The sequence below is a fragment of the Siphateles boraxobius genome, unplaced genomic scaffold (genome assembly GCF_051911475.1).
Source record: "Siphateles boraxobius isolate OS27281-9 unplaced genomic scaffold, OSU_SipBor_1 24, whole genome shotgun sequence".
NCBI classification, from domain to species: domain Eukaryota; kingdom Metazoa; phylum Chordata; class Actinopteri; order Cypriniformes; family Leuciscidae; genus Siphateles; species Siphateles boraxobius.
The window spans coordinates 9736975-9753261 of NW_027508855.1; the positions used below are offsets into that span (position 1 = coordinate 9736975).

The 16287-nt window shown below is 36.9% G+C and overlaps 1 protein-coding gene across 5 annotated transcripts in view; it reads left to right on the plus strand.

Moving 5' to 3' along the window:
* The window catches only part of LOC143748986 (protein transport protein Sec24C), a 28952-nt gene that overhangs the window by 2134 nt on the left and 10531 nt on the right, over positions 1-16287 (plus strand). For 2 of the 5 annotated variants that reach the window (XR_013206859.1, XM_077241323.1), the window contains exons 1-6: positions 13136-13449; positions 13724-13988; positions 14071-14150; positions 14685-14753; positions 14865-14976; positions 15951-16078. Coding sequence is in view for 4 of the 5 variants with exons in the window: in XM_077241323.1 (XP_077097438.1) it covers positions 13745-13988; positions 14071-14150; positions 14685-14753; positions 14865-14976; positions 15951-16078 (633 nt within the window). In the remaining variant the exon portion in view is untranslated. Of the gene's footprint in view, positions 1-786; positions 968-2722; positions 2818-13135; positions 13450-13486; positions 13584-13723; positions 13989-14070; positions 14151-14684; positions 14754-14864; positions 14977-15950; positions 16079-16287 lie in introns of those variants that run through there. The other 3 variants (XM_077241325.1, XM_077241324.1, XM_077241326.1) reach the window with 3 other exon arrangements.

Here is a 16287-nt window from a genome sequence, read left to right on the forward strand (position 1 = left end):
TCCATTCAAGCAATGCCAGATCAGGATAGTCTGTTGCATTCTTTACAACCCCACAGTCACGACCCACAAGATCGGGATCTTAACCATGAAAAATTGTGTTTAACACCAATTTTTCAACTGGTGAAATGTAATTCTTTGTGAATTCTCCATGTTCTCTCTTGCATATACATACTGTAGTTTGGTTGCATAATTTCCTCTGTGGGAACAATAAATGATATCTTGATGTTTATATCTATAGCTACCTTGACATTTTATTTATTGTTCCATTCCATTTTACATTTTAACATTCAAGTAGCCTATAACTGTTTCATGCCATTTGAGTGAGTTTTAAATGAACAGTGTATATATATATGGTGAGGAATACTGCGGAAGTGTTTGTAAACCTAAAGTGATCTATTCTCTGGAGAACGTCATGCTGAGGTTGTTATTGCATCAAGTTGCAGCCAGGTACCCAGGGCTGGTCCTCAGATCAACAGGGCCCAGGGCAATCAATGGACAATAAGCTAATAGGAAGCTTATAGCGCTAGGCTAATAGTTTCTTCCAGAAGACTTCAGATAACAAGGGTTTAGCTACCATAATATATTCACTTCTTGAGCTGAATGTTTTGTTGTAGTGTAGCTTCTCGCCTCTGCACTAGACACATGCTGCTATCATGTGCTAGACCTCTACAGTAGTAAAGAAATGAACAGGTTGTGCTAAGCCGGGAAAGGGGTAGACTTGGACACCTGTGTGCAGATGTGACTAATTACCATGTATGTGAGAGACTGTGTGGTTTATTTCTCAAGATAAAGAAGTCATTTGGACGGAGAGGAGTGTGTGTTCCGCTGGTCTGTCACTGGGGCCAGAGCATGGGCACTGCAGGGGCGCTGGACAATTACCGCAACTCACACGGCATCACTTCAATCAGAAGTGGCCTGGAGCGGCGCGCTTTCCTGTGGCTCTATTTCTGGGTTGGTGCAGTAAAAGGTGATACATACAATGTCCTGTCAATGACAATTTCTGCCAGATACATTTGCCGAAAGCAAAAGCATAAACAAAAAAATTCTAAAAAGCACCATGGTAGTACTATGTTTTTAGACATGTTTTTTGGTTACGTGGTCATGCCAAAGTCATTTGGACTTATCACGGTAGTACAATGATAAAGTAGCTAAATTTAAATGCAATTGAATGTGTATGTTTTAAAGTGTAACTCGCAGATTTCAACCCACTTTGTATTGTTTCAATGTCAGCAGTATATGTAAATGAACAATGTTTAATCATTCACCGTGTTACCAAGAAATTAATTTGTATTTGTCAGCAAAAGTCCGCCGGATGACGCAAAATGCACCAGGGCTTTCCTGAAAACTTCCGACAGTCAGATCGTCAGAGGGTTATTAACAAAACAGTTACAGTATCTTTATAACTAAAAATCGTACCCTACTTTGTCTACTCTTTAAACAAGGGAAATACGGAAAACTATGGCAACAGCTTTCTTACCTGTATGCGCTAACATTTTGCTTCAGGGAATTGGGCGGAACTGACAGAACAGCATTTTTTTCCGTTTTCCTCTTTGTTTGGTCTAAAACACTGTGTTCGTGGTCATCCAGATTGAAATGTTGACTACAGACACAGAGGTTTTTAGATTTTCCGTTGCAGTGTTCTCTCCATATTTATGGTTCTTTGCAGCCTTTAGCCACTGCCTACAATTGTAAAATACCCGTTTAGCATGGTATGGACCCTTTTCACAGACTGTGATGATGCATTTCCAGAGTTATCAACATCGCAAATGAAGTGAAGTTTGTCATATTTTAAATTATAATATAAATTTATAAAACAGCTAGGCTTGTTGTCACACGGGGAAGTTGTCACAAGGATTATGTCTGTGTTTTTTTTTTAAGTTTTAAATGGAATTGTTTATAAATTTGAGATTGTCATATTTTTTTAAAATGTTATAATTCTTTGCAGTTCATTATTGGCCAAAGCAATGGTTTGAAGTTTTTTAATTATAATATTAAATAATATATTTAATACATTTCACATACACTGCTGTTCAAAAGGTTGGGATCGGTCAGATTTTTTAAATGTTTTTTAAAAGTCTCTTATGCTCACCAAGGCTACATTTATTTGATCAAAAATACGCAAACAGTAATAGTGTGAACTATTATTACAATTTAAAATTTAAAAAGCTGTTTTCTATTTGAATATATTAAATATAAATATATAAATATAAATATATAAATATATAAAAAAAAAAATATATATATATATATATATATATATATATATATATATTCATGTTATGTCAAAGCTGAACTATCAGCATTATTACACCAGTCTTCATTGTTATATGATCCTTCAGAAATCGACCTAATAAGCTGATTTTCTGCTCATGGAACATTTATACTTATTATCCAAACAATTTATTTCAGATTTATTAACAAAATAGTTTTAATTGTATCATAATAATCACAGTTTTGTTACAGTACTTTTGTTAGGAGAAAAAAAAGAGTCTGTGCATGAATAAGAAAAAGAAAGATCACACGAGAATGAAAGAGAGGGAATTGTCAAGAGCATCATTGTGTAATGCTAATGGGCTTCATTCCCCTTACAGCTAATTTCTAATGAGGTTTCATCAATCATCTCACTCATTGCTTCATTTTTAGGAGATTTGATTAGAAGACTGTGAGTGTTTGTGTTCAAATCAGTCATCTCAGTCTTCCTCTGTTTCTCTGGTTACTTTAGAGCTTCACACTGAAGCCCCTAGACCTCTCATGGACGTCATTTTGGAGCCCCTACAAGGACACAGCCCCACGCTGGAACAAATCTACTGGGGAAAGGTGAGTGTGTGTGTGTGTGGGTCTGTGTGGCGTGTGTGTGTGTGTGTGAGTGAGAGAGTGAGAGGGAAAAGGCGGGATTAGATCCATCATGCTACAATCCTGTTAGAGGGTGCAGGTTTTCAGTGCAAGTATATTTTATGTGGCATTTTATGTGGCATTTAAATATTACACATTTAGCACATTGAATGTCCATTTTCTATGTAGTATTGGATGTTTTTTTTTCTGAGAAGAAGCTACACAACTGTTTAAAACAACTGTTGTTGTAGCAAAAAATGCTAATGCAATCCCCAAGTCACCGAATCATAAATTCTCTCTCCCAACCATCAAAGGTTTTCAGAAATCCCTGGCAACCACATAAACAACCCACAGCTTGTATGGATGTGTGTGGTTGTGCATATGTATAATAAAGCCAGCCAGACAGACAGACAGATGAAGAGAGAAAGAGAGAGAGAGAGAGAGTCTGGTTTCGATAAGGGAACATAAGCATGTGTCTCATGTGCCATCCTTCCCTTGAAGATTAATTTTTTTGGGAAGGGGGGTGGGAGTATGCCATGCAATCATTTTCCAACATGAGACTTTACAGGGATGGAAAGAGAGAGAAAGAGAGAGTCCCAGATTCAGAATGAGACAGACATTTTTACTGACCTAAGAATCCCTTCATTAATGACACGATCCTAATTATGCCACTCTCATGTCACTCTCACATGCACATTTGTATGCGCACCGTCCCTTTTTCTAGGTTTGTGTATGCGCATGTGTGAGTGACTTGAGTGCTTGAAAATAAAGTCCACTAGATAGCCATTACACCAGTGAACTGACTCGAGGCCCATAGAGAAGGAAATTAATAGTTGAAATAAAGTCGTTATTTTTGGGGGGTTTTTGCGCACAAAAAGTATTCTCGTCGTTTGATAAACTTAAGATTGAGCCACTGTAGACACTTGGACTATTTTAACGATGTCTTTAATGACTTTTCGGGGCTGGCAAGTTTCAGACCCTGAAGAAGCCTATGGACTAGTATGGAGGAGTGATCCAGCTCTCGGATTTCATCAAAAATATCTTAATTCGTGTTCCGAAGATGAACGAAGGTCTTACGGGGTAGGAACAACATGAGGGTGAGTAAATACTGACAGAATTTTCATTTTTGGGTGAACTATCCCTTTAAAGATATATGTTTCTGTAAATAACCCCCAGAGTAACAGTTACTTTGAGATGGGCTCTAATATGAAAGAACTTCGCAATGCCGTAGTAACCATCTAGAACAGTGCTTCTCAAACCTGTCCTTTGGACCCCCACCACTGCACATTTTAGACCTGGTTAAACTCATCAGCTCATTAACTGTAAATCCTAAAATGGGTGTGTCTGTTAAGAGAGAGATCCAAAATGTCTAGTGGTAAGGGATTGGAAAAGCACTGATATTGTATACGCTAACAAACACAAAGCAATGTGCTAACAGTCTCTTAGAATGCTAGCAGCCATATAGCAATCTTCAGCAAACACTCTAGGATTGTTGAGTAAATGTTGCTTTCTTGTCCTTCATGGCTCATATGGAGTCTTGCATTAACTAACCAAGAATTGCATTGTGTACTGTAGAACACTCTGTATAGTGTTGCCTAAGTCCTCTGGAAGTGAGAGAGGGAACAAATGTAAGTGCTCACTTTTAGAACAATAGATTTGTCCTTGGCCCAGGTGTGTCATTGCTCAAATCTCCCTACAGGTAAAACTATACATCCTTTAAATGAAAAACGCTCACATGTCACAGTCTAGTGATTTAGACAAATCAAAGTGTTTATTGGGTCGCCAAAGTCCCTTTCAAGGAAAGTTAGTTCACTTGGCGGCCATATTTTGGGGCATGAAAGACAAACCCTTTTCTACTTTAATGGGGAAATATCGAAAGCTGGCTTTTTTATTTAGAATGTATAACTTATTGTGCATTGCACTTTCTACATTTACATGCAGCCAATATTTGGGTTATGGTCGGGTTAAGGTCACTATTCGGGTTTCTGAAACAATAGGAATAACCCGTTTACATGCGTGAGCAAAGAGAGAGTTTCTCCTGTATACATGGAATTGCAATATCCCGATGTAAACGACGACGCACGGTTAGCGTCTGGACATACGGACAACCTTAAGACACAATATGCGTCATTTCTGATTCTTCTTCCTGTATCCAAAGACAACAACAACAGCAGCAGCAGCACGTGGATAATGAATAGTGCGATCGTTTGCGCTTTGTTTGCGCTTTGGTGCTGGTACTGACCTCGCTCCAAAAGTATGCTGTGCTGCGTCTCGCCATGTTTACTTCCAGTATACTGCACACGGGTTTGTGTATGCGCCGAGAAGTTCCTCTACACAAAAGACCAAGATTCCTTGCGGATAGAACATGCGCAGAACACAAATCACTATGCCGATATGCCGATACGCGTTTAAATGACCAAATATTTGGGTTAGAATAGGGGCACCCCAGGTATCATATCCGGGTTTTTAAAATCCGGGATATGAGCATATTCGGGTTTTTGCCGGTGTTTACATGGCCGTGCGTGACCGAGTTATTGCAAATATTCCGGTTTTGAACCGGTTATTGGCTGCATGTAAACATAGAAAAATATCTTTGTGGTTTGTGTATTTTAAAGCTAAAAAGTGAAACTTTGCCGTTTTTATTTTAAGGAGCTATATTTCTGCCTGATCTGATGCTTAAAATTGACTTTATTTAATATGATCAAAACAATTAAACTACATTAGGGTACAACAATGTTCTTAACTTGAATACTGTAGTATTACGACTTATATTTTTTACAATGGCATCCTCCAGAGTCAAGTACACATTTTTCCATCCTTTTATTAATACAATTATTAATAAAAAAAAATACATTTAAGACTATTTCTGCCAAATAATTTATGGTTAATTTAGAAATTCAACATGTGTGAAATGTATTTTTAGACCTGAAAAATTGGCTTGACATAATTAATGTAACATTTTTTGCATAAAAGTGCTAAGTAAAAGTAATTTCTCAAGCACATCTCTGTCACAGGCATTGGTACTGTATATGACGTGCCTTTTCTAAATATTCAGTCACATAACAAAAGACTAAATTAAGGGGCTTACCCCACCTATACTGTTATATACAGTATTGACGCAATGAATAATTAGAGTGATCATTTTCTAATTAAATTAAAGGTGTTGATGAGTTCTCTGATTACAATCTGTCATCATATTTGGCAAATGAACTAGCACATTACTAAAATACTTGCAATGTAACTAATCTGACGTGGTTTGTTGACTAAAACTAACCAACATATGTAGCAGCTTACTGTCCTAAAACTCTTTTTAGGGTTTAATTAGAAGCTCTCGGTTGAACTATCAGACCAGTGGGGTCCCCTGCTCCTGTAGAGTACAGAGTAGGTTCAGAGAGCACCAGGTTGCATGCAGACCGAAGTCTTTTGGGACTGAGCTTGGAGCCGTTGTCAGGCACCACAGTCAGCAGGGAGTCTGTTCGCTGTCATCACATGTGCATGTGTGAAGCATGAGCCTTTTGATAATGCATTTGCATGTGTGTGTTTGATTATACTTGTGTGCACCTCTGAGCGTTTCAAGTTTCCATTTGCATTTGCTTCTTGACTGATGCTTCTTATAAAAAACTTTATTGTGAGTTTACTGAAAGTGCATGTCATATTGTGTTTGTCTTTGTGCTTTCAGTGTGTGTTTGTGTCTGTTTTCCGTTTCATAATTGTCAGGTCCTGGACGGTGGTCCCTCGTGGTAAAAGCTGTTGTTTGCTTGGTGCATCTGTCGTTCTGTATATCACTCCAGACAACTCTCACAACATGATACCTCTCTGTTACTTTCACCTCGGCTTCACACAAACAGCACAGCTTTAGAGTAACACACTTTCTTTCTTTAAATTGGCATTTAAAGACATTCTTAACTCTATTGGAGTTAGACAACACGTGTCAGGACCTACTCATTGTCGTAATCATACTCTAGATCTAATATTATCACATGGAATCAATCTTGATGCTGTTGAAATTCTGCAGCAGAGCGACGACATCTCAGATCATTATCTAGTCTCATGTAAATTACATTTAGCCAAGGCTGCAAAGCCAACTCCGTGTTACAATTATGTTAGACCTATCACTTCTGCCACTAAAGATTGCTTTATCAATAATCTTCCTAATCAGTTTCATCATCTCGGCATCCCAGATAGCTTAGAAGAACTTGATATTGCAACAGAAACTTTTAACTCTCTCCTTTCCAGCACTTTAGACACATTTGCTCCGTTGCGCTTAAAGAAGATTAAAGAACGCCGTCCAACGCCGTGGTACAACGAGCATACCCGGGCCCTTAAGAGAGCAGCCAGAAAAATGGAGCGCAACTGGAAGAAAACGAAACTAGAGGTATTTCGGATTTCATGGAAGGAGAGCTCGATTGCTTACAGAGAGGCTTTAAAAGCTGCTAGATCTGCTTATTTTTCAACCCTATTAGAAGAAAATAAACATAATCCTAGGTATTTATTTGAAAAAGTGGCTACACTAACGAAAAAGAAAGCTTCAAGCCCAGAAGTTTCCAAGAAACACAGCAGTAATGACTTTATGAACTTCTTCACTTGATAATTGATTGATTGATAATATTAGGGACAAAATTATAACTATGCAACCGTCTACTACAGCATTGCATCAGGGAGTGCATTATAGTCTCCTTGAGGTAAAATTTGATTCATTCATTGCCATAGGAGAGGAAGAATTTTGCAAACTCGTTAATTCATCTAAATCGACAACATGTATGTTAGACCCTATACCGACTAAACTATTGAAAGAGATGCTTCCAGAAGTCATAGATCCTCTTCTAAACATCATTAATTCGTCTTTGATACGTACCAAAAACCTTTAAGCTGGCTATGATTAAACCACTTGTTAAAAAAACGCAACTTGATCCTACAGAATTAGTCAATTACAGGCCGATCTCAAATCTACCTTTTCTATCAAAGATATTAGAAAAAGCAGTATCCTCACAACTGTGTTCCTTTCTTGAAGGTAATGATATCTGCAAGGATTTCCAGTCAGGATTTAGACCGTACCATAGCACTGAGACAGCTCTCATTAGAGTCACAAATGATTTGCTCTTATCATCCGATCGTGGTTGTATCTCTCAATTAGTGTTACTTGATTTTAGTGCTGCATTTGACACCACTGACCACAACATTCTCTTAAATAGACTAAAAAACTATGTTGGCATTAGTGGAATTGCATTAGCATGGTTTAAATCATATTTATCTGACTGCTATCAGTTTGTATCAGTAAATGAAGAGATGTCTTATCGATCACAAGTTCAGTATGGCGTACCACAAGGCTCAGTACTAGGACCACTGCTGTTCACTCTGTACATGCTACCGTTAGGAGATATCATTAGGAAACATGGAATTAGCTTTCACTGTTATGCTGATGATACTCAGCTCTATATTTCTTCCAAACCTAACGAAACTTACCAATTCACAAAATTATCGGAATGCATAGTTGATATAAAAAATTGGATGACTATTAATTTCCTACTACTAAATTCTGAAAAAACAGAGATTCTAATTATTGGACATAAAACTTCCACACGTAATAACCTAGAATACTGTTTAACACTTGATGGCTGCTCTGTTAAGTCTTCATCGTCAGTTAGGAACCTGGGTGTGCTCTTTGATACCAATCTTTCATTTTAAAGTCACGTGTCTGGTGTCTGTAAAACCACATTTTTCCATCCAGGAAGTACGACCATATTAGCCCGGTTCTGTCAACACTGCATTGGCTCCCTATTAAACATCGTATACATTTTAAAATATTGCTGATTACTTACAAAGCACTAAATGGTTTAGCTCCCCAGTACTTGAGCGAGCTCTTAACGCATTATAGTCCTTCACGTCTATTGCGATCTCAAAGTTCTGGCCAGTTGATAATACCTAGAATATCTAAATCGACTGCTGGCGGTAGATCCTTTTCCTATTTAGCACCAAAACTTTGGAACAATCTTCCTAACATTGTCCGGGAAGCAGACACAGTCTGTCAGTTCAAAGCTAGACTAAAAACACATCTCTTTGACCTAGCATTCACATAACGCTCAATAGACTTCTATAATTCAATATTAGGCTGCTTAGATTAGGTCAGCCGGAACTGGGAACACTTCCCTTGAATCCTGATGTATTCGTTACATCATAAGAAGAATGGCATCTACGCTAATTTTAGTGTCTTTTTTTTATCCCGAGGTTTTCCCGCAGCCGGCCGGATCCAGGCCGTTTCCAGATCTGACGAAGGACTTTTGCCTGGACCTGATGACAATGCAGTCCTGAAGTGCCAACTAGCCTCTCCCTATGGAGGATCGCTATACCACTCTACAGATAAAGCGTTGTGGATTTGTTTGGTTTGCGTACCTACCCGAAGTGATAAGATAAAATAATATTCTGCATCAAAATTTATAGACAAGACAAGTAGTTTGTTTAGGCATGGTTTGTAAGGAATTACAAACCTGCGCACATGTATTCAAACGCACATAACTATAGAATCAATTCTTAATGCGCATGTGAACGCCATCAGCGTCTATCACAGGTTCACGTTTAAAGTCTGTTTGGAGAGAACGGTGTCGTCTTAGCGGCCCCTAATTTAATAACAAACTATCATTTAGACGGATGTGAATCAATCAAAACTAACTTTAGCTGGAATTTTTTTTTTTTCAAGAACCACTATAAAACTAAACCAATCTCTGTTACCTTAAATTATATGTTTATCTCTGTAAAGCTGCTTTGAAACAATCTACATTGTTAAAAGCGCTATATAAATGAGGATGACTTGACTTGACTTGACTTTCTCCTGTATACGGTTAAAGATCTTTATTTCATCCGACATCGTAACTTTACATGGTCCTTGCCTTAATACTTGTGGTAGGGATGTATAATACATTGTCTGATCAGAGAAAATGCATGAAGTGACAAGTGTAAATAGGCCCTCAATGTCCAGTTAATATTTGAATATCCTTCAGCCTCATTCTTTAATAGATGCGCCTCCAACACTGAAAATAGTCTGAATTAATGAAAATCTTGAGTTTGACACTAGTAATTGTGACAAATAAATGCAGGCTTAGTAAGCATAAGGGACTTCTTTCAAAAACATTCTACCGACCCCAAACTTTTGAACGGTATAGTTCATAACCCACCCATGCATCTCCCTCACAACTGTTAACAACCACCTTTTAAAACAAGAAGAGACCCTTGACACTAATTGTGAAGTGGGTTCTTAGACACATAGTGTGCACTTTAAGTTTTGTAGACTAGAGCACTTTAAAAAATTTATAAAAGCCTAATCAGTTTAAATCACAGTAAATGTTGCAAAAGTGCTTTGAGAACATGCATCATTCCAAAAGCAGCATTATTGCCTGTGTTACTGAAGGAAATATGTGGTGGCCTTTGTTTAGAACTCCCAGTGTACCTAAACGCACACTACTGAATTATTCAGTTACATTTAGGAGATTTACCATAATGGTCTGATTTCCATTGTTCTCGATCCATCTTTTTCCTTTTTTTTTTGTAAGAATTCTTGTAATTGTAAAAATACATTTATGTTATACACTCAAAAAAAAAATGTGCAAGCCCTTTTAAAGATTTACAAATTTTAGTAAAATTCCATCAAATTGAATAATCCTTACATATTAATATCAGGCATTATTAATAAAAGTGTACTTTATGTGTTCGTAATTTTTTTAAAGGTACACTATGTACCTCTTGTGGTTAAAAAAACAAAACTGCATACATTTTGCGGAAGAGCGGTGTTTTAGTTGTGCTTTCATTCACTTCACATGAGCATTTGAAATCAGTAGAGGTCGATGTCTATTAGTAACCAAGCACTAGGTTATAAAACAGCTCTGGGGTTTGTAGAATATGAAACTGACTTTTTGGTTGCAAGAATGACAGTTATTTTAGTGGCAACATAAAATTATTTAGGTTATGAAGCGACAGAGTTAGAAGTATGCAAGTCGATTACTCTTGCTTCTTTTAAGAAAATGACCTACTGTAATACACTACATAGATTTACTGTTGTTGAAAGAATCACAGTACTGTATACCATTTATTTTTTATAATGGCAGTAAATCATGCGGCATTTATGTCTAAGTCCTCCTCTTCTCTCTGAAGTGTGTGTGTGTGTGAAGATGACGGCACAGAGTCAATAGCTTCGTTCTGAGAGATGCGTCCTCTAATTGCAGGTGGGAGGTTAAGTGCTGTAATATAACTACAAGGACCATGGCGGTCACTCTTCTTGGGACCTATAGTGTGTGCGTGTGCGTGTGTGTGTGTGCCGCCAAGACTCTTATTAGCAAAAGGTTTAAAATAAGTATAAGGCTCACTGTTAAAAATGTATATTTATGCTTGGTGTTGTGATTTGTGTGTGTGTGTGTCTGTGTGTGTACCTGATATTCCCTATTATGGTATTCCCTACATTATGGGGACCAAATGCCCCCACAAGGATGTAGTAATAATATTTTGGTCCCCATGAGAAAAACAGCTTCTAGGTCATACAAAATTAAGTTTTATTATCTGAAAATGTAAAAATGCTGAATTGTTTCTGTCATGGAAGTTTAGGGATAAGGTTAGGGGATATAATATAGCCTACAGTTTGAACAGTATTCATCAAAGTCCCCATAAAACATGGAAGTGTGTGTGTGTGTGTGTGTGTGTGTGTGTGTGTGTGTGTGTGTGTGTGTGTGTGTGTGTGTGTGTGTGTGTGTGTGTGTGTGTGTGTGTGTGTGTGTGTGTGTGTGTGCGCGCGTGTGTGTGCGTGTTTGCATGCGTGCATTGAACATGTAAAGCAGGTGAATTCTGGAGTTTAGCCTTCAGCCCTCTTGACCTCATGAATATTACATCAGTGGACTGAGGGCATGCAGAAGATCAGATGAAATATTTACTCCCACCTCCACCTCCACCTCCATTCTTGTTTTAGACAAGTGTTGTTCCAAATGATGAACCACTATAGCTGGCCTGTATGTGCAAATTAACCCTCAAATCCATGTACATTTAGCAAATTATTAATACATACCTTGGATTTCCAAAATATGTTGATTAGGATCGATTATAAAATAATGCAATTGAATATATTTTGTTATATTTTGGTATTTTTTTCATTACTTATCGTATGGATCTTGCCAATTAAAGAACAGGATTCATAACCTCTGCACTGAATATATATATTTAAACACAACTGGCTGTCAAACATACTGCGTTTTTCAGAGGAACACTGTTCATAGGAAACTGTACATTGTACTTATCTAACAACAGCCATTGCTTGCACACTAAGTATACAGCATAATAAACCAAAGGTAAACAAAAAGTTTTATTAATTTATTTTGGTTACACTTTATTTTAAGGTGTCATTGTTACAGTGCAATTATATAATTAAGTACTGAGTAACATTAAGCAACTACATGTACATACTATAGGGTTAGGGTAGGATTAGGATTTGGTTGAGGGTTATTTGCATGTAATTATGCATCATTTACTCTTATTACTATGGTAATTACATGTAACATATGTAACAAGAACACTGTAAAATAAAGTGTTACCTTTTATTTATTTTTTTCAGTTTTTCTTGTTTTCACACAATTCATAAAAGAAAAGTTAAGGAATATTGAATGGCCAAAAAAGAAAAAGAAAGAAAAAAAGAGTATAGGGTGGAATTAGTTCCTGGGTCATTAAAGGGTTAATGCTGTATGTGTGCATAAAATACGCTGTATAAGGAGCTGTAGGCCTATTCATCCTATATAACACCAGTATTATGTAAATACAGTGGTTGTGTTATGTATTTACAAACTTAAATTTAAGTTTATCTGGAAGAATTTAGGTTAATCTGGAGGATAAACCTAATAGCATTTTGTAATTTGAAAAATAGTAATTTGTAGCCTAATTTGTAAATTACCTAATCGTAATTTGAAAAATAGTCATTTGAAAAAATGATCTGATATAATTAAGCCATTGTGCTGGGTTTCTGTAATATATTTAAACAGCAGCTGAATTAAAAACAATATGGGTTGGTTTTGATCCAATTTTAAGAGTGCATACATCTGTTAGACCGTTTGTAGATTTGAAGATTCATTGAAAAATTCTATTGATGTTGATCATATTCATTTTAGTAAAAATTCCGAATACATTTTACACAGTGTACAGTCAATTCAATTGTGTTTTCATAAGTATTTTCAGTCCTTATGTCACTGGCCCATATAGGGCGGATATACAAATCAATGGGAAGTCCACTTTGATGATTGGTGGCGTAGTGCTGCCACCTTGAGGAGATAATGATGATATTGCAACGACAATTTGGATGAGAGACGTACAGTAGTATTCACTGCGCGTAGGACATACTGAATATGGTATGCTTTTAATACGGATGACAGCATAGGGCCTTTTAAACTACTGAAATGCAATGTGTTTCTTTGCGTTTTGAGATTTCTACCATCTAAGCAGTGACGGAACTGAGACTGAAACATTGATGTGAGCTGAAGGTAACCCAGGCGACCGACTTCTGCATCAATACCCGTATTTCCGTATTGTTTTTGGCTATGTCCCTCAATTACAGGGCGACTCGTGGTGAAATATCGTAACCTGACGCATAACACGGTAAATTTTCATTTTCTCAGTACCCTGCAATCAAATTATAGGCAAATGCATGAATATGAGCGACGGGGGAGGAACACATTCATACTGGTGTGATGCGGACGATCAGCTGATCACTGTCTGACATGGCTTATACAGTATGTAAATAGACCGAATATGTATATAAAGCTTTTTTTGTCAGGCTGCAATTGCGTCATGCCAGAAATGCTACATACTGTAGTTTAGGGCTTAATCTGTGATTTTCCGAATGACTTAAATGTAGGTTTTGATTATAAAGGTTGACTGAATTGGTCAAGGAATGGAGGTTCCTGCAGTAAACCAGAGCTTAACCCATCCACCACCGCAGCCATGGGCTGGGCAGAGCCACAGGACCCCAACCATGCCTCCAGCCAGCTGTCCACCTCCTCCATATCACTACCCAAACCTTAACCCAGATCACAGGAGTGTAGTGAGTGTGACCCCGATGGCCAATACAACAGTTACCACAGGTCATCATCGGCCTCAGTCTCTGTACTGGGACCCCTCACAGCAAAGCCACCAGGGTAAGCATAATTTTTATATATATATATTTTTATATATATATATTTTTAAATTTCAACAATGTTTGATCTTCTCTTGTCACAGATGCGTTAAAGCCTGTTCCTGAGATCACAAATATGATGACTCAAGGGATGCCACAGAGAAGCTACTCAGAGTCATTACCAGTGAGAGCATGACAATGTAGGGGAGATTGGGGGAGATTGTAGGCTACCACTTTATTTATTTTATTATAATTTATTCATTACTCGCAAAGTAATTCAAATATTATACTCATCATCATACTTTATACTATACAGTACCGGTCAAAAGTTTTGAAACATAACTATTTTTAATGTTCTTGAAAGAAGTCTCTTAAAAATAGAGAAAAAAATGTAATAATGTGAAATATTTTTACAATTTAGAATAATGGTTTTCTATTTTAATATGCTTTAAAATATTATTTATTTCTGTGATGCAAAGATGAGTTTATCAACCATTCAGGGTCACGTGATCCTTCAGAAAAATTTCTAATATGCTGATTTGATACTTAGTTATTATCAATGTTAGTTGAGCCGCTTAATATTTTTTTTGGAATCTGTGATACTTTTTCAGGATTCATTTCAAGATATATATTTTTAGAATAATATGCATTTAAACCAAAATAAAGCATCTTTACTGAAATTCCTGAAGGATCACTTTCTTTTCCTTTCTTTTATCAGACGAGTCCAGTGTCAAATTCTAAGCCAGAGTCTCGGTACGGTCTGGATCCTCAGCTTCTACCCAGTGTGGTAAATGAACTGTCCTTCTTATTCTGTGATGCTTTCATCAAGACAGCTCAGGTTTGATTACACCACTGTTTTTTTGTCTCTGTATGTATCCTATGTCTCCTAAATGTACAGGTCCAGGTGATTAAAGAGGACAAGGTCCAATGGGAAGGGAAAGTGTTTGTTTCAGAGTCCAAGTCTTCAGTTCCTCCTCTCTCCTCTACACAATGCAACTTGGAGGACAGAGGTACCGTCACTCCTGCCAAATTTATCCACATCTTTTGACTCCATTCCCAAATTCGCATAAAAAATAAATGTGATGCACCTGGTTTCCCTTTTTATCACAACAGCTTTTGTTGTACCTTTGTCGAAATTATATTGACTTTAACTCACTTTCAGACAATGATGGAGCCAGACACACAAAGGTAAAAAAAATATTGACAGCTGTTGCTCCTATAAACAGACATTATAATCTCAAACACAGATGCTGTTTTTCGATCTCATAAATACAGCAGCACATTAATGCTGCTTGATGACACTAGGACAAACACACAATATGCTTTCCATTTCCATCACAGCTCTACTTTTCTTTTTTTAATTAGGCTATTTTCTGAACGTTTTTGAAAGAGCGAAATAATTATTCCTATTATTAAATCCTAAAAGTATTAATTAGCTGTTTAGTATAATCATTATTATGTTACTGAAGCATAGTAATAATTACAATAATAATTATTATTAAATACTACTATTACTAATACCAATATTAATCATTTAAATTCCAAACATTTAGTGTTGTTTGACAATGTTCGACCAACTACAACATCTTGCACCAAAAAGCATCACTGTCCATTTATAGTTAAAAAAAGATCTTCTTTTTTTTTGTTGAGAAAGTAGTATTAGAAAATAGTATTAGAATTTATATGGGGCAAACAGCATTTACTCATGGACGGCCGGATTTAGCCCAATGTATTATGGGTGTCTAAGTGGAACACCACAGCCTTTTTTTCACTGTTTTCTCTAGTCATGAAGCACCAATTTAAAGAAAAAAGTTTCACCTTTATACGGCATAAATGGCAAAATAGGCAGAAATTGTTAGAATACTGTACATGGTTACTTTTTAAAACCTACTTATTAACCAAACCTTTGGTTTTTATAAGTGAAAACAAGATTTTAATATTGTACAACACAATGTATACTCATCTTTTTTGTTTTGCTTCACAGGTAATGCAACATCTCGTTATATCCGCTGTACGTCCTACAGCTTCCCTGTGGAGGCTCAGTCAGCTCTGAAGAGTCATCTCCCGCTGGGTGCAATCGTGTGTCCGCTTGCCAGGCCTGAGAGAGGAGAAGTATGTATGGAAAAAAAAAAAAAGCCGAAAACATTTATTTAGGGGTGTTCAAAATAAATAAGATCATTCTAAAGAAAATGTCACTTTTATTTGTCTTATTTGGCAGAATGTTGAGTTGGGTTGGTTTGATTCATGTTGTCACATTCACATGGTCCTCAGTGTTGCCTAAGTCATTTAAATATGAACTACTCCTTTACATGTGTTTTGTG